The 21,230-nt window shown below is 39.5% G+C and overlaps 1 protein-coding gene across 6 annotated transcripts; it reads right to left on the bottom strand.

Moving 5' to 3' along the window:
- Positions 1-4,984: 4,984 nt before the first annotated feature.
- On the bottom strand, positions 4,985-20,349 carry LOC128234336 (uncharacterized). Of its 6 annotated transcripts, none has more exons than XM_052948514.1 (9): positions 20,207-20,349; positions 16,846-19,831; positions 16,599-16,670; positions 14,651-14,850; positions 13,989-14,092; positions 11,633-11,886; positions 11,367-11,423; positions 9,256-11,180; positions 7,240-7,377 (listed from the first exon to the last, which is right to left on the bottom strand). In XM_052948514.1, exons 2-8 carry the CDS (start codon positions 19,811-19,813, stop codon positions 9,259-9,261), a joined length of 5,577 nt encoding a protein of 1,858 aa, XP_052804474.1. In that variant the 5' UTR covers positions 19,814-19,831; positions 20,207-20,349; the 3' UTR covers positions 7,240-7,377; positions 9,256-9,258. The 6 variants fall into 6 exon arrangements, 5 of the variants coding, with proteins under 5 accessions (XP_052804476.1, XP_052804474.1, XP_052804473.1 ...); XR_008260931.1 differs by lacking the exon at positions 9,256-11,180 and adding an exon at positions 8,450-8,595 and having other exon boundaries at positions 7,345-7,377; XM_052948513.1 differs by lacking the exon at positions 7,240-7,377 and adding an exon at positions 8,450-8,565.
- Positions 20,350-21,230: the final 881 nt, after the last annotated feature.

Raw genomic sequence — 21,230 nt, 5'->3', positions numbered from 1 at the left:
GACCACCCCAGACGGGAGCAATGACCACCTCAAGTTGGGAGAAATAACCACCTCAAGTTGGGAGCAATGACCACTTCAAGTTGGGAGCAATGACCATCCCAGGTTGGAACAATGACCACCCCAAGTTGGGAGCAATGACCACCCCAATAAGGATGAGAGCAACGTCAACACTATGTGGGAGCAATAACCACCGAAGGTAGGAGCAATGACCAACCCAGGTGAGAGCAACGTCCACCCCATGTTGGAACAATGGCCACTCAAGGCAGGAAAATGATCGCCCAAGATGAGAGCAATGGGTAATACCAGCTGGAGGCATGCAATTGACATCACGCCGATACAGACAAGGCTGCGCATACAGTGTCACGGGACTTCTTAGTAAGGGCAATAAAAAAGCAAGTATAACATTAATACAGCTCATTATTTTTAATTTAATGAAATGTTTGATTCAAGTACAAAATAATTTAATGTCGAAACTTAAATAAAAAAACAAACATTCTAAATAACATCGGATTTTTTTACAGCAATCAAATTTATGGGAAAAAGACGTGTATTCATTTCCTTACGAAAGTCAACAAATTTTATATCAGATGTCAAAACTTCACGGAATTTGCTGTTTTTCTTCCTTTCTCCATTAAGAATCACCTGTTTTATACAAGTTTAACGAAATATTAGTATTGATGCAACTACGTTAATGTTTTCCTCAGTGTAGTAATTTTGGCAATACCAGCAAATTCATGCTTTTTGCCAAAATTAACATCAAATTTCACAAATGTCCATGATTAAATGAAATGTGAAACTGTTCTAACAAGGAAAAAAGAGTTAGAAATGATCATAGTCATTTTCACAAGTTTATACTTTGATTTGCGTCATTTAGAAAGAATATTTTTTATCTATACGTATAATATATAATTTGTGACCTTTAGTAATATGATATCAGGGACCTAAAAACCTAAAGGTCCGTTATGATATTAGATCTTGTATCTAAATTAAAAAAAATAATATGTCACTCATATCAACTGAGTTGGTTTTTCCCCGTAAAATTGTGTCCACTGATTGGTTTATAGGCCCGTGGTATAATTATGTAGATGCGTCGAATTAAAAAATTAATGCACAAAAAGGAGACAAATTTATAAAAAAAAATCGCATAATATCGTGAATATTATTCACTGATACTGATAACTTGTAATGATATTTCCTATTTTAAGACTAACGGAATATATACATATATTATGTACGCTTACATTAACGCTTAATACATATGGAGGGTTGAAATAGTCTACATTTTGTTATCACACAGGTACAATGAAATGTATAATTTGAGCGGCATAAAAGTAAATTGTCAGTATTTCTGATTTCCTTAATTGTCTAAACTATCTTTCATTTATGAGAAACATATGTGTAAAGTAAACCACGAAGCTTTCGAGTTTTATTGTTCTTACTGCGCTCTTACAAATATTGATGGAGCCGTCACGGCGGTCATTGAGCCTCAAAGCGCTCATACCGCATCAATCGCTGTTTGTATGACAATGAATCAACCCAACGAATAACATGTGCAAATAAACATTCATTTCATCATGACTGATGTCCAACAAAAGCGGGGCTATTACTAGCCTATATGCAGGTCCAGCAGGTCCCGGATGATGCAGACGCTGTGGATCTCAATTTGCCATCTTCACCTTTCCACTTTTTTGGCGGGCATGGTCTCAACTGTTCGAGAGCAAATGGAAGAATTGCGTTGTTTTGTTGTTGAGTTTATAAAGGTCTGCCCGCGCCTTATAATGGCTGCATTATATCCTGACCCCGGCACATCAGGATCACAAGTGTGAGTTTATAAAGGTCTGCCCGCGCCTTATAATGGCTGCATTATATCCTGACCCCGGCACATCAGGATCACAAGTGTGAGTTTATAAAGGTCTGCCCGCGCCTTATAATGGCTGCATTATATCCTGACCCCGGCACATCAGGATCACAAGTGTGAGTTTATAAAGGTCTGCCCGCGCCTTATAATGGCTGCATTATATCCTGACCCCGGCACATCAGGATCACAAGTGTGAGTTTATAAAGGTCTGCCCGCGCCTTATAATGTCTGCATTATATCCTGACCCCGGCACATCAGGTTCACAAGTGTGAGTTTATAAAGGTCTGTCCGCGCCTTATAATGGCTGCATTATATCCTGACCCCGGCACATCAGGTTCACAAGTGTGAGTTTGTAAAGGTCTGCCCGCGCCTTATAATGGCTGCATTATATCCTGACCCCGGCACATCAGGTTCACAAGTGTGAGTTTGTAAAGGTCTGCCCGCGCCTTATAATGGCTGCATTATATCCTGACCCCGGCACATCAGGTTCACAAGTGTGAGTTTGTAAAGGTCTGCCCGCGCTTTATAATGGCTGCATTATATCCTGGCCCCGGCACATCAGGATCACAAGTGTGAGTTTATAAAGGTCTGCCCGCGCCTTATAATGGCTGCATTATATCCTGGCCCCGGCACATCAGGATCACAAGTGTGAGTTTATAAAGGTCTGCCCGCGCCTTACAATGGCTGCATTATATCCTGGCCCCGGCACATCAGGATCACAAGTGTGAGTTTATAAAGGTCTGCCCGCGCCTTATAATGGCTGCATTATATCCTGGCCCGGCACATCAGGATCACAAGTGTGAGTTTATAAAGGTCTGCCTGCGCCTTATAATGGCTGCATTATATCCTGACCCCGGCACATCAGGATCACAAGTGTGAGTTTATAAAGGTCTGCCCGCGCCTTATAATGGCTGCATTATATCCTGGCCCCGGCACATCAGGATCACAAGTGTGAGTTTATAAAGGTCTGCCCGCGCCTTACAATGGCTGCATTATATCCTGGCCCCGGCACATCAGGATCACAAGTGTGAGTTTATAAAGGTCTGCCCGCGCCTTACAATGGCTGCATTATATCCTGGCCCCGGCACATCAGGATCACAAGTGTGAGTTTATAAAGGTCTGCCCGCGCCTTATAATGGCTGCATTATATCCTGGCCCCGGCACATCAGGATCACAAGTGTGAGTTTATAAAGGTCTGCCCGCGCCTTACAATGGCTGCATTATATCCTGGTCCCGGCACATCAAGATCACAAGTGTGAGTTTATAAAGGTCTGCCCGCGCCTTATAATGGCTGCATTATATCCTGGCCCCGGCACATCAGGATCACAAGTGTGAGTTTATAAAGGTCTGCCCGCGCCTTATAATGGCTGCATTATATCCTGGCCCCGGCACATCAGGATCACAAGTGTGAGTTTATAAAGGTCTGCCCGCGCCTTATAATGGCTGCATTATATCCTGGCCCCGGCACATCAGGATCACAAGTGTGAGTTTATAAAGGTCTGCCCGCGCCTTATAATGGCTGCATTATATCCTGACCCCGGCACATCAGGATCACAAGTGTGAGTTTATAAAGGTCTGCCCGCGCCTTATAATGGCTGCATTATATCCTGACCCCGGCACATCAGGATCACAAGTGTGAGTTTATAAAGGTCTGCCCGCGCCTTACAATGGCTGCATTATATCCTGGCCCCGGCACATCAGGATCACAAGTGTGAGTTTATAAAGGTCTGCCCGCGCCTTACAATGGCTGCATTATATCCTGGCCCCGGCACATCAGGATCACAAGTGTGAGTTTATAAAGGTCTGCCCGCGCCTTATAATGGCTGCATTATATCCTGACCCCGGCACATCAGGATCACAAGTGTGAGTTTATAAAGGTCTGCCCGCGCCTTATAATGGCTGCATTATATCCTGGCCCCGGCACATCAGGATCACAAGTGTGAGTTTATAAAGGTCTGCCCGCGCCTTATAATGGCTGCATTATATCCTGACCCCGGCACATCAGGATCACAAGTGTGAGTTTATAAAGGTCTGCCCGCGCCTTATAATGGCTGCATTATATCCTGACCCCGGCACATCAGGATCACAAGTGTGAGTTTATAAAGGTCTGCCCGCGCCTTACAATGGCTGCATTATATCCTGGCCCCGGCACATCAGGATCACAAGTGTGAGTTTATAAAGGTCTGCCCGCGCCTTACAATGGCTGCATTATATCCTGGCCCCGGCACATCAGGATCACAAGTGTGAGTTTATAAAGGTCTGCCCGCGCCTTATAATGGCTGCATTATATCCTGACCCCGGCACATCAGGATCACAAGTGTGAGTTTATAAAGGTCTGCCCGCGCCTTATAATGGCTGCATTATATCCTGGCCCCGGCACATCAGGATCACAAGTGTGACTTAATAAAAAAAATGAATCCAAGGGGGAGTTTTACCCCCACCGGTGGGTGAGGTATTCGCCAAAGGAATAATTTTATACCCAAAATAACGCGAGACCTGGGATGAATGACATCTAGAGTAGAAAAAACCCATTAATTTGTTAGAATGGTATATTTTAAAGGATGAGCAAGAAGGAATGGAGAATTAGAGATATAGTTTTTAAAGGAAGTGCGAAACAACACGCCGTCAGCGCAGTGCAAATGCAGGGCGCGCGCCGTGACAACTCGATGCATACAGTGCGCGCGCCGTGACAACTCGATGCATGCCGTGAAAGCTGTTTTCCCCTGTGATCTCATGAAAGATGTAGTTGTGTTTATAAGTCGTTTGCGTACAATCCTTTTTTTGCACTTCCACTAAACGACAACGCAATTACTGCACATGTATTATAGGGACAACACACATGCAGTGTCATCTTAAAGAAGGCCATACGAACGCCATGCAAGCGCCACCGATAACCATTGCGTTCACATTACGACCTTTGTAGGGACAACACACATGCACCATCTAGCAGACTGTGTGATCTGTAATCCATTTATCAGAAGGGTAAGAGTCAACTTAAAAACAAACACATCAAATACTCGTGGTTGTCTACGAATCAGTTCATACTATTGTATTTTTTTTTAAATTTTACCAACATCAACAATTCTAACGCTCATTTCCTTTTATTCAAAAATAAGTTTCTATTCATTTTAAATCAATGTGTTCTTTATTCTTCAGACGAAATACTCGTACATAATTAGACTTGCATGTAAATGAAATCAGGCCAGAACGCAAACAAGCAACACAACTATTGCAACAAGTATAAAAAAAATCGTATGAAAATTGATTTCAAAAACAAAAGACTTTAAGACAAGATACACAAATAATGTGTCAAAATAGACACAATGATACATACACAATCTGATTAACAAAATACGTGTACTAATATATATTTACATTTTTAGCAGTCATCTCACGAGTCAAACATCATGAGTCGTCCCACGATCAATCAATTCAAACACATTTATTCAATTCAAAATAAAGTGAAATACTTTTACCTCATCAAAAATCTACAGAAATCAAGCTCATGCATACCCATGCTTGATAATTTAACCAGTGATAATCAAAAATGTATAGTTTTGAATAATAATGTCGGATACGAACAAATCTACACAGGAATAAGCTTTCTCCTTGATATATGTATGTATACGTGTACATGAATATGTGTCCGCGCAACTTTATCTGTTAAAACGTTTATAACGATTTTAAATTCAGAAACAATGCTTTTGCCTTATCAAATTGTCCTGTTGCAACTAGAGTATCGAATTCTTCTAGTGTTTTCATTCTAAGTTCTTTAATGGCCTTTACGGCCGCACCCTCTTTACCCCTCAGCATTTGTATTTTACACATATTTCCTAAAAGTTTGAACTCAGTGGCGCGTATTGCAATGACCTCTGGGTGTGTGTAGGGCTTTCTCATATCTTCTTTTGTAATCCTATCTAAGAAAGTCACAACATGAAAAAGAGCATCACTTATTACAAAAGAAGACACCTCTGCGCATTCTAACACCTTTTCGAATTCAACAGTAACTGTTGTTACTCTATCACCAGTTACTAATGACCCCGGAATTGTGATGTCTGCTTCAATGTGGAACATATCACAAAGCTCTTCTTCAAGTTTCTGTCCAAAGACTTCATCTATGAAGACTGTTCGTTTGCCTGAATTGACAATGTCAAGGAAATGTGAGTTTCTCATCATGTCGACGTAAACTGCGAACATCCACTGAAATAGTTCAGAAGGTAAATATGCGATCACCCGTTCTAAGAAATATTCGACTGATATTTCAGAGCGTTTGCAAATTTCAAGAAGGGCTTGAGCTGCATCTAGGCACTGCTGATAAGCCAGGCGATAGTCATGTCCCAGGATCAAGTCACATATCCCTTCGGCTGCAGATGGAATAAAGCAGTTTTCAAGAGCACCGTTTTCATCTCGAGAGTGCGCAAATATCGTGGCGTTTTCAATCACTCTATCGAAGGCATTAAACAATGGCCTATTCAGTATGCTAAACGGAGACCGGTGGAAAGAGAAATATAAGCATACAAATGGATGTTTTCTTGCAGATGTTAGTCGTTTAGTAAGAAACACAACCATGTCCGAGGTCATCTCTTTTTCTAATAAATTAATAGCTCTTGCGAAGTAGTTAGGAAAATGACGTTGTTTGACACATTTCAGAATTCGTTCAATAAAGGCCATGATGCAATTTGCTGGACTTCTTTTCCACGTAACTATAGATGTTTCTTCACACATATACAGGAAGTTGTGTTTTAGTGCATCGAAAGTCACGCACTGGCTACAATCAATTCCATCAAGCAGCAGTTTGGTGATCTTAAAACATTCAATTTGTGCCGACGTTAAGGCCTTTTTACAGACTATTTCTTCTGCTGGTTTGAACAGATATGACCAATCAGTGTGCTCGTCTTTATCCCCTCCAGTTTGATAAGGTATTGCTCTGACGCCAGAGACCTCAATCTCTCTAACGACACTATCGCTAGGCCAGCCGAATGTTCTCTTTCTGTCTAACCATTCCCGGGCAGCCAAAGGCCATTCACAACAAAATGCAACTAATGAGTTATTTCCTAAATTCACGAGGTTCAAATGTTTCAAATAACCTTTGTCATCTGTCGCGGACCTCCAAACATTTGTTCCATTTGTTCGGAGTTTCATACAAATATCGCGGCCTGTCACTTGTGTATTGCTAGCATAAAGGAAATGCTTGTAGTTAGTAGCCGTAGCTGTTCGATTTTCATCAGCCACACAAGTATCGCTCGGTACACAGAAAACGAACGATTTTGATTTCTCCATTACATCCCTACTTTTTTCAGAAACCAGTTTATTTCCATCTCCGAAGATGTTTATATTCAATACGTCAACAGAATCGTCCATAAAATATCCCTCTATAGAATATTTATTATCAGACAAATTTTGATTTTCTTTTGGCACAACTGCTGATGGTGGCAACTGGTAAATCATCCGGCTTCTGAGACAGAACTTTGACGTAAAGGACAAATGTAAATACGGCACATCAATAGATCCCATTGAATCTGAAATATATAAAAAATGTAAGTACCGTATTATATCATGCATAGGACGCACTTTTTTACCCCCAATCCTCGTCTTAAAAATTGCCTGCGTCCTTTCTATGCTATTAGAATTTCATCTGTTTTTTTCCAAGTCCATTTCAGGTCGAAAATATCGGACCGGGGAAGAACGCGGTAATAGTAAGTATCTGTACTGCGTTACCGAAGAGAACAACTGACATAGGTAAAATCACGCAAGTTAACACACGCAGAAATATATTGAATGTTTACTTTAAAATGATTTATTGAGAAATAAATTGAAAACAAACATGAGTGTTTGCTTTTTTATAAAAGGGACGCTACTCACAAAAACTCGATGTGAGTCAGCACTTTAACTGGATTGAGTTATAACGGCAACGGAAAATCGGGAAACGAGGTAAATATCAATTAATTGTGTTCATGATTTTAATGTTTCGATATTTTACAAAACATTTGGGTTGTATGTTACTGTTTTAAAAAATTAATAAAGGAATGTGCATAATGCAAAGTAGCATTATTGTCACTATCAAATCTTTTCAAATGTGCGAATGTGTGAAAAACACCCGCTGTCTGTCATTAGAAAAACATCAATAGAACAAACTATTGCGATGGTAATTCCGTATGGTTGTTTGTTCGCACTTAACCCGATGTGCCTTCCGCTGGCAAGGCTAATTACCGACATGCATTAATTATGCCAACATGCTTTAATCCGTGCAGCGACAAGCCTTATCAAAACAATCAATAGTTTTGACAATACACAGTTTTGTTGCGATTGCAACGGTTGCAACGGTTGACTGTCATTAAGAAGGCATGTCGGGACTATTGCAACGGTTGCAACGGTTGCAACGGTTGACTGTCAGTCGGGACTATTACGGCATTTGTATAATTCTTATAATATGCGTGAATGTTCTCAAAATATCAAGACATATATCATTGTTGTGTATGCTAAATTACGACGATAATTATCGAAATACACAAGACAGTTATCGAAATATGCTTTATATACAATTTTTTGGTTGTCTTTTACTTCAATATATGTTATAAATTCTTTACCAACCTCAATTTTTCGGCTCCGATTTTGACATTTTTCCGCTGCGTCCTATCTTTAATATTAAGGGTTTTTACCCGTTTTCTCAACTATTTTCTTGCCTGCGTCCTATCTATGCTAGCGTCCTATACATGATATAATACGGTATAAGCAATCTGAAAATGTGTCAACAACAATTAAGATTTACGCAAGTTACTACTACTACTACTACTACTACTACTACTACTACTACTACTACTACTAATAATAATAATAATACTGGTACCCGGGCATTCAAATCGCAGCAATGACGACTTTATGTACCTGTTTCATTAAAGGGTTTTCTTGCTTAAAAAAGGTGTTTCGGATATATATATATATATATATTATATATATACATATTATCAAATGTTGACATGCTTTTATTCAGTTTTAAAAACGATTCTGAATACTGTTCATAAAATTTGGAGTCGTGTTTTCGTCGCTATGAGCTTTTTTGAGGTTAAAAGCATATTTGAACTTTCTTTCATTTAATGAAAAATAAATATTCTACACGAATTCAGATTTAATTGAAATAATTTTGTGTTCAAATACTTATTTACCATGCAAGTTGCGACATTTATTGATTTCTGTATAAATTCTAAAGAAGGAAAGAAATATAATTTAAAAAAGAACCATTGCAACAATCATCTACACAATGTTGTTTCAAAACATTTTGATATGGCTAATATTAAAAGCAAATTGGATTAAAATTTATGATTAATATGATGAATACAATGCAATAAAAATAGGCCAATAAGGATATTGAAACTGTATGGATGTAAGACTGAACTCACGTTTTACAAACGTGTAGTTCTTGGGGCAAAATCCTTCTGAATAACGTTCGCTTTCATTTTTGCATCATTGGCCTTGTCATATTCTTCGTAGGACTCCCAGATTTTAGCTAGGAAGTTGAAGGAATAAGGCATGGCCATGTGGTTACATGTTTCTTCCATAAGGCCCATCATACCACGAAAGTCACCCATCTGGTTTGTTTGCCGTAACAATGAGTACACGTATGTCAACATACTGTAAATCTTCCGAGTTTCGATTGCAGGGTATTCATAGTTCTGAGACTCAGCAGAAATCCGAAGCAGTATGTCGTGAGCATTTTTCTCCAGGAAACACCATAGTATATCTATGGCCAATTCAGGATTGTCCAAATGCTTATCTACAAGTTCTGCTAACTTATCGATAAATGTCACAAGTTTATGCCCAGTCAGCAAGCGGATTGGACATTTTACCTTTTGTAATTGAACACCGCGCAGAGAATCAAACAAACCTTTGTCAGCACCTAATATGTTATTCAACGGTATGGATTCATTTTGTGTTTCCAACCAAGTTAGCCACCGCATATTATTTCCTTCCATACAGTCAATGTAGAATACAAACAGCCACCTGGTATCGTCACTCGTGCATCTGTATACAGTCTGTGTTATGAGCTCATCCTCATTGACACGTGTGTCACCAAAGTTTTCGCGAAACTCCTCACACCAATCATGAACCTGAAGAAATGCTTTCCGAAAACTGCAAGTTCGAATATGTCTCTCAATACCTTTTGCACAGATTGGAATCAGCGATTCAGCGTAGCCGTATGCGGTGGTGATTTCGTGAGGTTTTTCAATGGCTATGTAAGTGAGATCATCGGCAGCTGACAGGAACGTTTCTTCGTCTTCGAGGTTCTGAGTTTCAATCATGAAATACATGAATTGAAACAAGTGACGTTTGACAAAATACAGCCGTTGAATATGCCATCTAATACTATCTTCATCGGCACTATTAAGAAGATTTCTTTCTGGCAGATAGTAATCTGGGAATCGCTTCCTAGATAAGAAAGATTCGAGCATGTCAATAAGTGTCAGCACGCAACGGGCAGGGCTTCTTCGCAACATTTTGTCGGTCGTTTGTTCAAAGAGACGAAACATGAGTGTCTTGAAATGTACACCAGTAAGTAAATTGCCACCTTCAAATGCAAACTGAAACAACTCTTTGACAACGAAGTATAAGAATCTTTGCGTCCTTTTTAAGCACGTCCCATATAAGAAATCATCGGCAAGTTGAAAAGAATACTCCCAGACAGTTTCGTCGTCATATTGATGGCGCACTGGTTGAATATGGCATCCTTTATTCACAACAATGTTGATCAAATTTTCATTCGGCCAGCTGCTCGGTCGTTTACGGTGTATCCACTCTTCTGAATCATTCGGCCAATGGCACATAAAACCAGTCAAATTGGATGCAGATTCTTTTCTCGTTTCATCGTAAACCAAAGGTGTATGCTTGATAACGACCTCATTCTCTTTGACAGTCAGCAATGGTTTCCACAAGTCTTCTGATACCGGACAAAGATGGACACACCCAGGAAGATCTTGTACTGGTTTTGCCATCAAGTCTTTCGGAGATAGATTGTGATCGTTTGGTGAAAGGCTTACTATTGTATCATGGGGAAATGTAAGCGTCAAGCGCCTTTCAACTATTGCACTTGGCTGACTTCTGCTACTAAGTATCCAGTAACAATCCATCGGCGTGTCAATGTTCCACACGTCCATGAAGTTTATAAGTGCTCCTTTTGCAGGTTCATTGTATACTTCATTCTTCTCATAGTCAATAAACTGACCTTTGCGAATGAAATTCAGAAGGAAATTGACCTCATTTGGCGAGTACAAAACTTCCATGTGACTCCTTGAATCCCCAAGCAATGCTTTAGCACCATAATTGGAATCTGTAATTAGTAAAATTTAATCGTTAATATTTTTTGTTAAAGCGATTTGACTTGATTTTGTACTTATACAATGTTATGAATATTATCCAAGCAATTACGGATTCCAATTAGGGTACTCCATTCAAATGTATGAACATTAGTTGCATGATGGAATTGTTCTTTAATGGTGTTTTTTTTTTATCTCACCTCTTAGATGTGTCCTTCCTGGACTCGACAGACACGTGTCACCTTTGGTTGATAGTGCTGAAATATTCAAATTAAAATTCTACTAAAATCTAGTAATATTATAATCTGAGAATCACGTGGGAAAAACTAACACAGATAAAAAGGTTATGAACGATAATAAGTTTTGGAAACTCATGTCAATTTCGAGTTAGGTAGTTTTGTGATAATTGCACGACTTTTACAAATGCAATTTTAACAAAAAATAAAAGCATACACAAACTACCAACCTTTCATCAAAGTGTCTTTCCAGGCCAGCTGTCGTAGACTAACATAGTGAGACTCCGAGATATGTCCTATCACGACTTCAGGCACAACATCCTCCTGTGGCGGTGACTCGCCTGGGTTATCATCATCCTCCGACTGACTCCCGTTGTTTTTGGAAGACTTTGCTGTGTTTGAAGGACAAACTTCAGTTGACGTCAGCTGCTGATTAGATACTCTATAGATCACGATTCGCATTTGGAGCAAGTTTGACAGTGCCCTGTAAGAAATATATCAAACGTCTTCTGATGTCCCTTTGTAGTATGATCTTGGTTACTCGTAGACGTTCACTTATCGTAAATGGCAATGGCGAAGCCAGTTTATTGACATTAAAAAGTTTATGTCACTCAGTTTTAAAGTGAATCGCTCATGGTTTGTAATATGCACTTTTTTAATTACGAAATAAAGTGTGGAAAATCATAAGGAGTGTTAAAACAAAAAATACCAAAAGCTGGAACTTTTCAGCAAATGTTGATATTTGCTCAAATATCGTTTTTGAAGACAACAATTTTCATTAGCGTTTATAAAGCGATTGAAAATTAATTACGGCGGTGGTGTTGCGTTATTGGATGATTGACATTATCATGAGATGTTATCAATGTATCCTTAACAGGTCAACATATCCACCAGTTTTGTTAAAGTCCCGGTGGCCGTAGGAACTAGCTGGCTGTTTTCTTGTTTTTCTTGATTTAGCGTCGTGGGTTGAACCCCACTTAAACCAAAATACTTTTTATGCTATAACTGTATTTCTTTTCTGCAATTTCGATATCATAGAGTAAAATAATGATAAAATAAGTGATTTCAGATGCATAACCGGGAAAACTAATTGTTGGTCCAAACACATGAGCGAGTCACTTTAATGAAAAACCATTACAGACATGTAAAAGGCTTATCACGACTTTGCTTCGTAATTCTATTATTTGACAGTTGATCATTTGGCAATCCTATTGGCTATTATTGTCTTTTTTTTAGTTTCTCATATTCGATAAAATATGTTGTAACAGTGTGCAAAACAAGAGGTTCATGTAAGCCCTAAATCGCTCACCTGACTTAAAGTTTTTCACTTTTTCTGCGAGCATGAAATAGTTTATTGCTTTATCATCAAATGTTGTAATGGTTAAGGTCATCCAAACACAACATTAATATTTGATTTCTAAACTGTACACCTGGTCCAAATTTTATTTCTGTAGCTTGAAAACTAAAAACGTAGGTAAGGAGGTCACAGTATAGGTCATCCGAGGACAACACTGACATGTGTTTGCAAAATTGCACACATGGTCTAAATTTCTTTGATGTATCTTCAAAAATAAGAAAGTAGTTCAAAAGGTCACAGGCAATGTCATCCAGGTACTACATTGGTTTTTGTTTTCAAAAGGGTGCACATGGTCCAAATTTTATTGCTGTAGCGTCAGAAAATGACAGTAGGCCAAAAGGGGTGGGGCCAGCTTTGGCTCCAGGGGGCATAATTTGAACAAACTTGGTAGACGGCCATCAAATGATGCTACATAACACAATGGTCTTGACCATGTGGTTTCAAATATTCAAAGACTTTCCTCTATAAGTCTATAGGAAACTGGTAAGCCCCAGTGCGTTGCCAGTTTTGTCCCCAGGGGCATATTCTGAACGCACTTGTTGGAGAACTCTATGATGTTACATAGTCTCGGCCTAGCGGATTCAGACAAACGTCAAAGAGGACCACGCGATGATGATAAATACAATATCAAGCGGTTTTCACACAAGAACATTTTCAAAGACTTCGGGATTTCCCTATTTATGTCTTTAGAAAACTTGTGGATACGGATGAGTGGCCAGTTTTGTCAACAGGGGCATAATTTGAACAAACATGGTAAATGACCACTGCATGAGGCTGCATACAAATTATAAAGGGTCTGGGCCTAGCGGAACCAGGCAAGAAGATTTTAAAAGTTTTTCTTATATAAGTCTATAGGAAACTAGTGACCAAAGCGGCATAATTTGAATGGACTTGGTAGAGGACCACTATATAATGTTACACACCAAATAGCTTAGCTCTATGCCTCATGTTTCTTTCAAGAAAATATTTTTTTTCCTTTCGGTTACGATGGTAACCAGAGTTCTGCATGGAATTCATCTCTTTACACAACTTTGAAAGGGCATATTTCGATTATCTTATGACAATTTCAGTGTAACTTGATATCAATTTGTCAGGTGGTCTAGGAGATGTCGTTTGAAATAATTGTTGACAGACGACGGACGGGGAAGGTGGGCGATGGGAAAAGCTCAGTCTGTGCTCAGGTGAACTAAAGAGTTTGTAATCAATATCCAAACCTAACTCAGACATACATGATGACAATATGATCTCCCCAGTGACCGTCATAACTCATGCTGTTTAGGTACCGATCCCAGTCCTGTTGTTCAACAAACTCTCGCAGGTGCGTCCCATCCTTCTGCAAAAAAGTAGAATTGTTACATTGTAACGTCAACGTTCAAATATGAAGATGGTACTACCCACTAGCGGGTAAACGTATCCCTACATTTTCACAGAAGACCAGTTACTAGTGTTTCGTAAAGTACATGTCTTGTACAGACTGAGCGTACATGAGAGTGTTTGAGAGTGATATTCTCAAAAAAAAATGTCCACCGGAAACCACATAATCCAAACACTATACTATTTCCATTAGCGGGCAAAAAGAGGTATTTCTGAATGTACGCCCGGGACATTGCACACACAAACTAATTCATTTCTGGATCCGCCACATTTATCCCCGAATTGAAATAATATAAAAGCCTGTTGGTATTTTTTTTTGCTATTTACGAAAATGGTTTTAAACACATTTCGTCAATTTAGTGATCTTTCCAATTCAGACCTGGGTCGAGTTCTGGTTAAGTTATTCAATAAAACAAATGTTGAACATCAAGCTCGTCGGTTTTAACGTTAATTAACGAACGTAATTTTAAATACGTTTAATCATTTAATTATTTTTCAAAGTCAGAATCATTCAGACCTGTGTCGGGTTTTGACGCAGGTATTCGACCGCGGCGGTGCGGAGAGACCGCGGGGTGTGGCCGAACATTCCTCGGACACGCAGCTGGTCTACAACGGAGGTGAAAAGGCAGTTTCCGTCGGGATTCACCTCCTTAACAACCAATCCCGCCGACGGCGCCAAGTCTTCAAGACGAACTGGAGCATTCGCATGATAAACACCTGTAAACGACAGTAACGAGTTTAAGATGGCATTCACAATATATAAAATTCACACAGAAATACGAACTCCTTATGCACCAGTCAATTGTAACCACGGCCCCCAGGTCCGGGGAATAGCCGGGACTTAGACTTTCGGTCCAGCCAACCCCGGGTAAAATCCCCGCCCTGCGGGCACAAACTGATGGTTAAACCCCGGCCAAATGCCCCCGCACTCCAGAGACTGTATATAAGGCCCAATCTCCGCTAAATTTGGCGCTATGACAAAACCACCGCGGTCACCCGGCCCTGCGGGGGCACCTGGAAAGTAAAAACACGGCCCTTTTCCCCGGCTATCCCCGGTATACCCCGGACCTGGGGGGTGGGGTGGGCGTGGTTACAATTGTAACCACGGCCCCCCAGGTCCGGGGTATAGCGGGGACTTTGACTTTCGGTCCAGCCATCCCCGGGACGAACTGATGGTAAAATCCCCGCCATATGCCCCCGCACCCAAGGGACCCAAGGTAAGGCCCATTCCCCGCTATATTTTGCGCGAAGACAAAACCACCGCGGTCACCCGGCACTGCGGGGCCACCTGAAAGGTAAAAACACGGCCCATTTCCCCGGCTATCCCCCACGGACCGGGGGGGGGGGGCGTGGTTACAATTGACTGGTGCATTACACTAATAATTATTTTTAGTATATTTACTGAAAATCGTATCTTAATGGTATGCTAAATTTGTTGTTAATCAATCATTATTTGGATTTTTGTTTTTGTTTTCTGAAATCACCCTGACTCGCTGTAAAATTCAGAGAAATGAACTGAATAAAATTAAGATTTCCATTTGTCAGTATAAACTTATACTAAAAATCTCAAGTGTAATATTAAATCAGTCAAATAAAATAAAAAAATATATCGGAAACGAGCTCTTTAGATCTGATTGTTCAAAAGTTGAAGGATTTCATTTTTCCGCGAACGAACAGATCATCTTGACACGATAAATACGACGAGTTAAAGGCTAAGAATAGAATACACACTGTTTTGGGTGTTAAACGGTCCTGCTTTGTTTTTCTTCCTTCCGTTGGGGCCTACTTTACAAAAATGTCATTTCGGGTCATGCTAAAGTGCTGACCAATTAGCTGACGATATAGAAATAAAGGGATACTGCTGACCATATTGATTAAGATGGAACTTTTTAAAAGATAGTGAAATGAAAGTAGTTTGAAGAGGTTTTTTATGTTTCATTATGTAATATTAGTTTGTTAAATATTGATTTTATAATAATACTTGATAAAAGTTGATATTTTTATATTTTATAAGAGCGTTTAGTTGCAAGCCACAAGCAAACAGGCTTATTACATCCAAGGTCAAAACAAAAGTTATCAAGAACTCAGTTCCTGTTGGTCATATGTAATAACGCCCTACAAAAAATCTAATAAAACTTCACATGGCGTGTAGGTGAAAACATTTCTGTATTGAAATGGTACACGTGTTTAGTCAAACATTGCAATACTCGTATGCATGGTTAGGATAATCCTTTCAAAACGCTGCATTGACTCAGGTATTTCCCAACAACATTTAAACCAAAAACAACTTCAATTACATATCGAACATTCAAACCGTTCGGACACTAGTCATCTCGCTAGTTTACCACGGCCGAGCATCTTTTTTTAAGATACCTCTTGTTTATTCTGTAAGCTTTATTATTATGTAGGCTGGACGCTTCGATCATTGCCAACGAAAGAAACCAATGAACGTTTCATGCACATACCTCGGTGTAAACTCGAAGCAGGCTTTAAACGTACAGAGGCGTTTTTGTTAATTCGCCGTCGTTGATTTCGCTCTGCAATCAAAATAATAGTTGATAGATATATTTATTTTTAATTTCGAAACTTACAATCAAGTATCAGGTATATCAGACTATTGATGTAAACACAAATAAAATACCTAAACAATATTATATTTTAAAATTTCCAATGTAGTTCATCTTTTAACTTTTACAAGTTGCAAATTCGTACCTTCGATTTTACGGGCATCGTCTTGTGAAAATGTTTCATGGCAGTCATTACACTGGAAGTAGCAGTGTTGACCATGCGTAGAACATGTGTAGGAAAAATGTTCAATCTGTTTGTGGTTGCATCTCCCACGAAGTAAACATTTAGCACAGGTGTGATCGTGTGGTGATCCTTTGCCCATTTTCGTCCATTGGTCTGCAAAACCTAATTCCTTATCATAAACTTGAGGAGGTTCACGTTCAGGGTCTCCAGTGTGGATATCTTCAATGGTAGATTTCGGTTTTGAACTAAATTCTCTTTTGTTGACCATGCCATTATCTAAAGAGTATTCAACGGAAGTTGCAAAAACATCGTCGTGTAAAGCGCTCTTTTGATCTACTTCAGGATGACTGTCCTCCATTTTATCAGCTGATTGAACAAGATCGGTAACTGCCGAAATAATGTGTCCAGCAGCTTCAAATAATTTGGTGTTCTGATCAGAAAACTTCCTCACGTCATTATGTTTGTTTTCTGGTTGACCTTCGCCTTTTCCGTTGAAACATTTGTCGTTATTATCAATGTTCCCACAGTCGAAAGGTGTGTTTGCAGTAACAGAAGACTGGATAACGATATTGTCTAAACCTCCAGTGCAATTCTCATGTTTCATGCTGTTTTCATTGTTTTCATTCGAGTCAAAAAAGTTCCAACTGAACTCATTACTAACTTTTATCACGTTTTGCATTTCGAGTGCAGGCTGAATAGTCTTATCACCACAATTACTGAGCCCATTGACCTGACTATTTGGTCTTGCGATTTGTTCAAACATTTCTAAATCAGTGTCAGTCGTATCTCTATCTTCGGTTAAAACCTGGCTACCAATGGGAATCAGGTGCGTCTCAATAGTCGGCTGTGTTGACGAATCACCAACCAATGTAATTTGTGTACTGACTTCAGGTGGTGTTTGATCTTCATCATCATCATCATCATCATCATCATCATCATCATCATCATCATGTTGTGTCTTAATTGTAGACATGATAGGCGAATTACCGCCAACAGTAATTTGCGAACTGACTTCAGGTGGATCAAACTGTTCATCACACCTTTCAATCTGATCGTTTGTTTTATCGTCAGTTTTATAATCGCCTCCCTGTGCAACGTCACTGTCACCATCGACTTCAATGAGTGGATCTTCCTGAAGTAGTAATTCTGGTGATATACATTGTCCGTCTTTTGTGCTGCCTTCTTTAAACTTGACGTAGTCTTTGTCATCGGACCCAACTCCCGAGTTGTTTTGTGTACTACCCGTAGAATAATTTGTATCTAAATTGTTTTCATTTTTTCTCACTGACACCCCAACGCCTAATTTCTCACTGTAGTTTTCCGGGCGGAGAGAAGATTCTGCAATTGGATTTTCAACAGTTAAAGCTCTGCTATCTGCATACTTTCTCAACAAAGCTTCTGTGTCATTATCATTCGTTTTCTCAGTGGAAAGAGCTGTCTCGTCTCGAGAATCTGAACTCTGTGTACTTCTCTGCAAATCACTCTGCACCTCCGATGTATTATCTTCGTTTTCTTCCTCCATGCATGTTTCCTGCTTGATACCTTCTCCTTCGCCATAGTGTGTTTCATCAATGCTCGATTCATTGGGAGACAGTAGCCGTAAACTCTGCAGCCCAAGTTCATCACTAAAACGACCGTCTAATTCGTCAGGGTGTCTTTCATTGCTATCAGCTTCGATTCTGTCCGTTATTCCATCTTCCATGGCCCCTGTACCTTCTGTACCAATATGGCCACATACATTCGGCGTCTGCTCCTCTGGTGATGAACTTCTGTTTTGCACTTCTTGAAAATCTTCCAGCGCCTCTTGTGGTGTGAAATCAAAATCTGCTGGTTCACTTAATGTTGAAGAATTGCATGTCTGTTCTACATACTCTGTCTCCATTTCTACTCTTTGTTCTTCATGTACTTGTTGTATAGAGCTGTTATCTATTGAAGACATACACTCCATGCTGTTAGATCTCCTTGTGACAACATTCTTATTCTTTGGTGGATTTTTGCTCCGTTTCATGCTTGAGTTCTTGTTCTTTGCCTCTGTCTTTTCACTCTTCTCAAGAAGCTCACTCTGACTATTAAAACTACTGTAATCAATACTGGGAAGTCCAAACTTGACATCTTCATGGTCATCAGGTAGCTCGGTAATAATGGGCCCTTCATTGGATGTTTGACCTTGATTACCAAAGTCATCATAACCTCCATATAACTCGTCAAATGGATCGTTTGAATGGTCATGACCACATATGCAACCGCCAGGAAAACCCGATCCGAGAAAACCGGAACCACCCTGCATGAGACTGAATATTGGCATACTTCTGTACAGCATACTGCCACTGAAAGAGCGATGAAATGGAGAAGACTGACCAACAAAACCTAACCCAGCTGACTGAAAGCCGCCCGAAGATGATGACATCATCATCATACTGCGTCGTCCCCCACCATGTGATGATTCCACCCGTGTTTGCATCGTCATTCCTGTCGGACCTAATGACATATGCATCGAAGCGCTGCTACGCGAGGTGCCAAACGGCGTGCGAACTGATCGAGAAACGGAAGCACCGACGTTAGCACCTGTCTCGTCCACATAGGAGTAACTGTCTTCCTGACTTTCTGCATCGTACTCGTCGCCTTGACCATATCCGCCTCCATAACTTGAACCGGAGGAGACTAAACTGGTACTTCCGCCACCCCCACTACTGCCTGTACCCTCACCGCCCCCACCAGTGCCACCATTTTGGTAGCGCTGCAAAATTGCATCTATTCCGCCTAAGTATGGCAAGCTGCTTTGTGGAACATTACCGCTGCTTTGCGTACTAAACGCTGGCTCTGACCGGATTTCACGCAGCCCGTCAAAACCCCCGACGCCCCCAAACCTATCCCCGCTCCCTACGCCGCCTAAGCGAGAAAATGGTGCAAATCTACCGTCCCCCTCCATCTCATCATGTTAAACGTGCTGTAAGTTTAATATTAAAGGAAATATAATGATTTATTCAAATTATTCAATGAAGTAATCATTAATGAAGTAGTCATTTATTTTCCATTACACCGGCGGTTCAACTTTCGGTTTCGACTGAATAAACCAAGATAAAATACAACACTTTCATTAAAATGTTGAATAGGCTCATAATTATTTTAAACCAGGAAGTAAAACTATTACACATGCCTACATACAAACAAACCCATTGTTGTATTATTTAAATTATTATCAATACTTTAATGTACTTTTTTCAACCACAGCTTTATTTCTTAAGTATTAATGTTATACATTTTGAAAAAGACAGTAAATCATTTCTCAATTATTATTGATTTCAGAAAATAGATATCTTACCCAAATCGCTTCACCACGCTTTATAACGCAGAAATCTTTTCACAAATAATGCAGCATATCATTTTTAATTTTCTGTAGAGTAAGTTTTAACTCGAAAGTTAACATTTAATATGGAAATACCAAATAGAAACGGAAAGTAGGAGTTTCAGAGTGTAATTTCCAAACACGTGATACTATCGACGTATTTGATTGGCTGTAATAAGATATCATTCAGGATAAGTTACCCATGATTTTCAAAAAACTGGTGTTTGTTAGGTTTATTTCCCTTAGCTAAAATATAATTAATATGACTTAGTATCAGAGAAAAAATAACATTTATTATATGCTTTCCCAGGGGCGGTTCCTGGATTCGACTTTAGAGGGGGCGTTACTTAAGGGCGTATCCTATTGACTTGCGCTCCTCCCTCCTTTTTTTTTGGTATAAAGTGTTGAAAAAATTGGGAAATATTTAACAATTTCTAGTCCGAAATGGTGCTCTTTTCTTCTCCTATATTGAAATAAAATGTAAACTAGGATGATTTTACCTGAATTCGCTAGTGTTTCCGGTGATTTATATATATATATATATATATATATATATATATATATATATATATATATATATATATATCAGTGACCATTTTTTTATTTCACTGTTTCAAACAGTGAAATATCATTGCGAATTTGTACTGTTTTAATTTTTTTAGACCGCTTTTAATTCCAAATCAAACGTCGGTGCGCACATGACTGGGACACAATTTCAACTACGTCATTTCTGAAATGACGTTACATTCTCCTGCACTTTGTCTTTGGTGCGCTTTTCTAAAGAAAACAACGATAAATTGTCATTTTATATCAGTTTAAGGCAAATATTAAAACAATACTGTTGGTTTCAGTGCATTAGATCGCAACATATATTGCAACTCTGAACACCCAAAGTGAACTATCACTTGTTGCTACGCCACTCGTGTACTATAACCTTTTGGTGCTCGGTAAAGTATATTGCTATCTTAATGTGACATTCTTATTCAAAATCAATACAAAC

Source organism: Mya arenaria, chromosome 5, assembly GCF_026914265.1.
Source record: "Mya arenaria isolate MELC-2E11 chromosome 5, ASM2691426v1".
Taxonomy (NCBI): Eukaryota; Metazoa; Mollusca; class Bivalvia; order Myida; family Myidae; genus Mya; species Mya arenaria.
This window is presented reverse-complemented; position numbering and strand designations above follow the sequence as displayed.